The sequence below is a fragment of the Coccinella septempunctata genome, chromosome 2 (assembly GCF_907165205.1).
Source record: "Coccinella septempunctata chromosome 2, icCocSept1.1, whole genome shotgun sequence".
Lineage (NCBI taxonomy): Eukaryota > Metazoa > Arthropoda > Insecta > Coleoptera > Coccinellidae > Coccinella > Coccinella septempunctata.
In genome coordinates this window covers 1319597-1327824 of record NC_058190.1, presented here as the reverse complement: position 1 = coordinate 1327824, position 8228 = coordinate 1319597, and the positions used below count along the sequence as shown (strand labels likewise).

At 35.3% G+C, this 8228-nt stretch overlaps 1 protein-coding gene across 1 annotated transcript; it reads right to left on the bottom strand.

The window, feature by feature from the left end:
* Positions 1 to 546: 546 nt before the first annotated feature.
* LOC123306309 lies at positions 547 to 1971 on the bottom strand. The gene is made up of 2 exons (XM_044888270.1): positions 1874 to 1971; positions 547 to 1319 (listed from the first exon to the last, which is right to left on the bottom strand). The coding sequence occupies exon 2, from the start codon at positions 1254 to 1256 to the stop codon at positions 621 to 623; it is 636 nt and encodes a 211-aa protein (XP_044744205.1). The 5' UTR covers positions 1257 to 1319; positions 1874 to 1971; the 3' UTR covers positions 547 to 620.
* Between the last annotated feature and the right edge of the window lie 6257 nt (positions 1972 to 8228).

Genomic DNA, 8228 nt, shown 5'->3' with positions numbered 1-8228 from the left:
ATAAAAGCTCCATCGAATTGACTTATTAAGGTTGTTAACTTGTGCAGGTTCAATTTTTGGCCCGGAGGATTATAAACATTGACTATGTGGATATTTGCCACTTTGATAGCTAGGGTTTGTGATTTTGCTGATAATATGTGTTCGTCTAATTCTACAACCTGGAATTCAATTGAGTCTTTGATTAGAGCTGCTATTCCTCCCCAACCGTCTTTTCTGTCACGTCTTACCATCCTAAACTTCTTCAAATTTATAATGTTCTCTTCTTTGAGAAGGGTCTCTGTCAACATTATTATATCCTGATTGGATTCCGAAATTAATTTGGACAAATCGTTGTAATTTGATCTTAAGGATCTAATATTCCATTGCATAATTTTGAGATTATTGGCCATTTCTGTGATATTATTTATGTTCTTATCTTTATGAGTTATTTGTCATTCATGTCCTTATGTTATTTATAACAGATTTAATAATTTGGTTTCGTCATTATATTCAGTTGTTTTTTTTTTAATACTTAAATTAATTCAATATTTTATTGAAAATATAATATATGCTGAGGTATTTCTATATTTTATGTATTAGAGTATATTTATGATAGTATACAATAATTTGTTAATACATTTTTACAAATTTCCATCCAATGAACTATTGTTCATTTCAAAATCTGGATCATAACTTTCTATTTCTTCTGTGTCTTGATTATGTACTAAGTCTGCTGTTTGAACTAGTTTGTAGTCTTGTAGGATATGTATGTTTTTGTTTGTTACTTCTTGATGTATGTTATCTTGGCACTCTTTGTATGTCAATCTTAAATTGCTCTCCTTTGTTCTATCCAATATTTTTCCCTCCTTGAGTGGTTCATGGTCCGTCCAAATATTGTCCTCATTTTCTGTTTGTCTTCTGGTTCTTTCCCATTCCTGAATTGTTTGGCCCTTTTTCTGTGTTGTATCTATAATGCACCTCTTATGCTCCTCATGGTTATATCCTGGTATTTGTGGTTGTGGTCTTTTCCTCTGTGAGTATGTGGTTATACTTCTTATGTTGTTCTCCTGATCAGATTTGTCTTTTTTCTCTTTGAGTTTTTGTGAGTATGTTTGTCTGGTTATAGTTGCCGGTATTTTTGTGTTGTATTCTGTATGGTTTCTACTTCTGTTGTCCTTTGGTAGAACTGGAAATTCTCTTAGGCTTAGATCTAAGCTTCTTCTATTGTTTTTGTATAAATTGTTTGCTTCGTAATATGTGTACTTGTGAACCGCCATAGCTTCTTTAATCTTTTTCTGTCTTCCATATTCCGAACACGTTCTGTCTACCGCTGAATGGTTCTGCATACAATAAATGCAACTAGGTTCCGTTGTTTCACAATCTATTTCATCGTGATTGTTTCCACAATTTCTACACCTTTTATATTTATTTCCTCTACACTGCTTCGCAGTATGGCCGTACCGTAAGCAATTGTAGCATTGTATTACTGGACTTACGTATTGTTCAACGTTTATTATGTTATGAAAAAGTGTTATGTAATTCGGAAGGTTTCTTCCTCTAAATGTGATAACACATGATTTTGATTCTATGTATACTGCTTTATTGTCTCTAATTACCCGTCTTTTCAATCTCCTAACATTTAAAATCTCCGTATTTGCGCTCGCATATTTTATTATTTCCTCTTCCGTGAAATTTGTTGCAATATCTGAGATTACTCCCATACTTGTTACTAAATTCGATGGGATAAATACATCAAAGTCATTTAAATTATTATGTTCGGTAAAGGAATTTGCCTCACTAGCTGTACCAAAATCTATTCCGACTCTATTTCTACCCTTTCTAGAAATATTTTTGATATTGTAATTGAAATCGTTATTTTCAAAGAACAATTTACCTAAAGATAGGGGATCAATGCTACCCACATTGCCTGTTTTAGCCTGAACAAATACAGTAAACGGTCCCTTATCGGATACCGCGTATGTGAATTGTTTGTAAACTTTTTTTGAAGATGTAATTGATTGACTCAATGATTCGATCTGTGATAGCAGTTCTTCATCATTATTGTCTATGGCCTGTTTTTTTAATAATTGGATTTCATTATTTAATAATGTGAGATCTGCAAATGATAGATTACTACCGTCTCTCAAGTTTTCAAAGGTTTTTTGAGACTTTGGTGTAATTGAATCCTCAATCCGGGGACATATCCTCGGATCTTGGTTACTCATTTTCAACCTCTTATGAAATTACTTTTATATTGCCCCGATCAACAGAAACAATATCTCAAATTTAATATCAAGTCAATTGAGTTTTTTAAAAACTCACCCCACCTCGAAAAACACACAGAAGTTATAGGGAAACACTTAGGGAAAAATTGATAACCTCCCTGTTTGAATCTCTAACCTCTAGTCCGACCTAATAGTATATTATTAGCATAGACATAGAGACATGGAAATACGGTAAAAAAAGTGACGGATAGAAAAACACGTCGGGAATGCAGTTGTCTTTTTCTAGAATTTTGATTGGTCTACACTCACCTCTATGTGAACAAAAAAGAGAAAGGTAATGTCCCGACGAGCTTTTCTCCCTTTCTAATAAATAGCCAATTTCATGCTGGCATTGCTCAGTCCATGTCTCTATGTCTATAATTATTAGAATATTATTAGATCTATGGTTAAGATTCTTTGAGAAAAACCATAGAGAAAAACTATGAAGAGTAGAGAGAAGGAGAACGATCGTCGTCCCCGAAAACGGGGAACGTAGGCTAGGAGTCGCTGCGATCGCTACGTTTATCGATAAGGGGTGGGGATTTTATCGTCAATTTTAAATGAACAGCCTTCATTTTATTTTAGATTATGTGTCATCATGGTTTTTCTGATTATTTTTGAAATACCTTTCTTCAAATCTATATTAAATATAAGTTCTCTGAATTATATGCAATAAAATACAAGTCAAATTATAGAGGGTACTATGTTATCAGCTTTATTCATTCATAATTATTGTTATTATTATTATTATAAAAGATACAGAATTGAGTATAAAATACTATAGAACTCTTGAAAAAGAAACATAATAAAAATAAGCAATATTCATCCAATGACAAGGGAAAAAAACAGAAGAAAAAACAGAAAAATCTCCAATATGTGCTGAAATATCCTAAATAACACTTGTCCTCCAGATGTCGAACCGATTCTTGAAAACATTAACCGTCGGAGCTCCAACAACATGAGGTGTAAGTTGATTCCAACAAGCGAACACCCGATTGCTCAGGAAATGCTGACGGGCTCTCGTATGGAATCTTTCCCGCGCTAGCTTCATGTCATGTCCTCTGAGATGGTTGGTGTTCAGCACAAAGAGATGCGACAGATCACAGCCGAAAAATCCTTTTAATGCTCTGAACGCCACAATCATGTCCCCACGGATCTTTCGATCCGCGAATGTATCAAGACACGTTATATTCAGACGATCTCCGTAGGTAGGTGTTTGCACTCCATATGGCAACCGTGTGACACGCCGCTGCAAAGATTCGAGCATCTGAGCATCTCGCCGAAGCCATGGATGCTAGACCGGGCCAGCAAACTCTAAAATTGGGCGGATGTAAATCTTATAAAGTGCGGCGACGGTATCTGGATGGCAACCCTTCCCAGGTGACCATATCTCATAACAGTTATGAAGCAGAAATGTATCCCGCGCTCCTTGTTTTATAACCGATATATCACACTAAGAGTGCAAATACAGAACGCTTATGTAGCAGCTATGCTCCTATGTCCGCCTCAAACAAGGAACACATCTCCTTTCTGAAAGGAGCATAAATAGTTCAAACATGGATCATGCAAATATTTGTTTCATGGGAGATCGATATATATATTACCTTCATGTGTTATGTTTATTATGTTTCATTTGTTATTAAAAACGCTTTCAACAAAAAGATGAAATATTATGGAAATTAATATAAACTATTGCAATAATAATGAACTCGAATTTTGATTTTTCAAATAGTGTGTTTATCAATCATTTTTGAAAATAAAATTCAAAAACATCTCACATCAGTTCGGTGAGGTATGTGAACGAATGAACTAATGTTCAAAAACAATATATTTTCATACATTTCAGATTACAAAATTAGTGCACACGTTAATAGAACTAAAAAAAATAAATTTCATCATGCAAACTGCTGGGTTCATGATTATTGTTCTCCAAGAAAGATTAGGACATGTATTTCTGGTCTTTGCACTTTCCCGCATTCCATAAAAAGAATTATCAACAGTTCATTAATCTTTTGGCTTAGGTCAAAAAGTTTTTAGAAGAATTTTGTCCATGTTATGCGTTATGAAAATGATAAGAATACTATATGCATATTTCATATCTTTCTGAAGAAAAAATTTTCAATATAGGTATATGATTTATTCATTTATTTCTACATATGAGGTACATGCAACACGTGAGAAAATAACCTATATCGAAATTTACATCAAACAGGACATTATTTATTCAAATATAATTTTTATATGCTGGATATAATAAAACCATAGCCTATTATGTTTTATAGGACTGCTATGAAAATACGAGAAATGATTTATTGACCTACAGTTCGATATCCACAGCACTTTCTTTTCAGTAATTCACCATTTCACTGGAAAATCACTATGACACACAAATAACTTATCAAACTTTAAATATCTGCACTTCACTTTCAGTAATCCACTATTCAAATGACAAAACGTCTAAATGATAATAAATAAATATTGAAACGACAGCAGTATTTCTCACAATCCTCCATATTTGTTTACGTTTTACAGCGCCCTCGACGGTAGTTAAAACGCTTATGGTGTCATGCTCTGTCGATGATCCCAAAATGATACATGGCAAATAAAGAACAATGTTACAAATATGTTACGTGGATATCTTGGAGCGGGTACATGAAATTTACAAAATGTGGATATAATTTAAATATAGCACAGGTACATCCCAAATATCGTATCAGACACGTAATGGTTACAGAAAAATAACACATAACAAAGTTCCCCATTCGATCTCCCGAGAAAACATAACAGATATGTTACTGGTCACCTGGGTTGAAACACTGCTGGATCATGTAAAGTCGTTGTTTTGCTTTATTACAAATATGTAAAATGTGTGGACTCCAGGAAAGGTCACTGTTCAACGACTCCCAAATCGACTTGGCTCAAACATCCATCTAAGGCACAACCATCAATAAAGTAGGGTCGTCTCGGATTATTGTTTCCCTGATATAAAACACGACACTTGGATATATGCAGAGGGAGCAACCAGCCGGAACACCACCCCACCAGCAAATCCAGATCACTCTGAAGGGTCCGATGACAGTCCGACCTGTTGTACAATTTTATGTCATCTGCGTAAGAAGCGGAGGGGGAGCGCAATAACTGTGGTAGATCGGACACATATAAAATGAACAAGAGGGGACCGAGAACCGATCCCTGCGGTACACCGCTCAGCACTGGCCTCAAAGGGGATGTCTTGTTACCAACCCTAACCGAAAAGGTACGATCCGACAAAAATGAACTGATGAATCTGAGTAGAGTTCCTCGAATACCAAAGTGTTCCAATTTATGAAGTAGTCTCCTCTTTGGCACTCGGTCAAATGCTCTTGCAAAATCAAGATACAGAACATCCAACGGAATCCCGTCATCCAACGACTTAGTCCAGTCATTCAGGCATGTCAGAAGATTTTAGATAATTGATCTTCCCGGAACGAATCCATGCTGCTGTGGTGGAATAATGGATCTCTGCAATGCGAACTGAAGAACCTGTTCTGACACTATTCTCTCGAGAACCTTCACCACGACAGAGGTGAGACTTATGGGTCTATAGTTTTCAGCCTTAAATTTATCACCCTTCTTGAATATAGGTGTTATCGTCGATTGACGCCATGCTGAAGGTACAGAACCTGAAGACAGCACACGATTTATAATCGAGCTCAGTGGTCCACTAAGGGAAGATGCACACGCTTTGAGCAGAGCTGGCGAAAATCCATCAGGACCTGGTGCAGATGAAACGTCCAATCCAAGAAGAAGTTCCTCCACCATGGAGTCGCTAACTATGATACTCTCCAAGGATTCGGTGTTTCTGGGAACTTTGATAACAGGCAATGGACCATCTGGTTCTACCGTGAAGGAGGAGGAAAAAGAGCTGGCAAAAATCCCAGCCGACTCAGACTCATTACTTGCCATGGTACCGTACAGCACATGACGTCCAATGGACGTCCATTTTATATCCAAATGAAGTACAAACGTCCACGGACCTTATATGGAAGTCCAATGGATGTACATTTCTGGACATTTACTGTCCGTTCATAAATGGACGTTTTATGGATGTCCATTGTACTTTAAATAAGGATGTTGGACAAACATCCATATACGTCCCTTATTGGACATCCTCTGGATATACAAATCTGGATCTTAATTATACTATCAGAAATTGTACGTTAGTGTACGTCCATTAAACGTACAATTTTGGATCAACGTGAAATATCCATGAATGTACAGGGTGGGCAAATTTCGATGTTTTAGCACTACAGTTTTTAAACCAGAGGAGATACACAAAATCTGATACCCCATTCTCGTTCTCTTTTTCTGAATAACTAACAATAGTAGTAGTCATTTTTGGCCACTTTCTTTTGTTTTCGAGTTATAAGCAAAAAGTGGAAAAATGGCGATATCGAAATAAATTTATATCTCCGCTAATATTGATGATAGAGCTCTGAAATTGAAACATTATACAGGCACTTTTTTACGTAGAATCCAGTGGCGTGCTCGCCTTTTTAGCAGGATTTTTAATTACGAAGCTATGACCCAAAGTTATGTTTTTTTTAAATGGGAACACTAGTTTTCTGTGCCATTTTTTGAAAGCTCAATTTTTACTGATTTCAAAAATATATAACATCATATGGTTTGTATCAATATAAATAATAGAAAATGGTCAAAAACCTTTTTTCTCAATATTTCTATGGTTTCAACTTTTGATGAGCATAGAAAAATATAGCATGATTACCAGTGTCTCTTTGTATGAGTCCTTTCATTATTATGAAAATTTATGAAATATATCTTCATTCAAATTTCGTGAAAACTGGTAAAAAGCATAGAAAGAATGACATTCCCGGAAGGAGACTGCTTTTGTTATAGGAAACTCTATTTTTCTGTGCTCGTCAAAAGTTGAAACCATAGAAATATTGGAAAATGGTTTTTGACCATTTTCTTTTATTTATTTTGATACAAACCATATGATGTTGTATATTTTTGAAATCAGTAAAAATTAAGCTTTCAAAAAATTGCACAGAAAACTAGTGTTCCCATTTAAAAAAACATAACTTTGGGTCATAGCTTCGTAATTAAAAATCCTGCTAAAAAGGCGAGCACGCCACTGGATTCTACGTAAAAAAGTGCCTGTATAATGTTTCAAATTCAGAGCTCTATCATCAATATTAGCGGAGATATAAATTTATTTCGAAATCGCCATTTTTCCACTTTTTGCTTATAACTCGAAAACAAAAGAAAGTGGCCAAAAATGACTACTACTATTGATAGTTTCTCAGAAAAAGAGAACGAGAATGGGGTATCAGATTTTGTCTATCTCCTCTGGTTTAAAAGCTGTAGTGCTAAAACATCGAAATTTGCCCACCCTGTACATCTTTTGGACGTTCGGATCTGGATACAAATATGTACTTCCAGAAATTGTACTTTTCTGTACAACAACTGGATGTATCATTTTCTAGTATCTATAATTATTCATTTCACAACATTCGTAGGATGTACATTTCTGGACATTAACTGTACTTTCAAAAATGGACGTTTTATGGATGTCCATTGTACTTTAAATGAGGGATGTTGGAAATAACAGGAATGTGTATGCAAAGACATATACCCTTGTATTTGCTGCCATGTCGGTTTCGGCTCTTATTGAGAGTAGGTACATACTGACTGTGTGGAAACCCAGATGTTCCGCCCTCTCATAATTATTCCTTTTTTTACTCTGAAACTTTCGTCCCAAAGATCGAAACATTTATTTTTTGAGTTTCATTTGAGTGACACACAGCGAAATATAGAATCAGAACAGAATATCTAAGAGAAACTCATTAATCTGTAATCAGTGGAATTTGAAGTGGACTCGACATATTTTGTAAATTTGTGAATATTTTGGCTTTAGCTTGTTGAACTACATTTGAGGTATATGACACTATAGTGTCTAGTTCTAGTTCCAGTGTGTGGTGCATA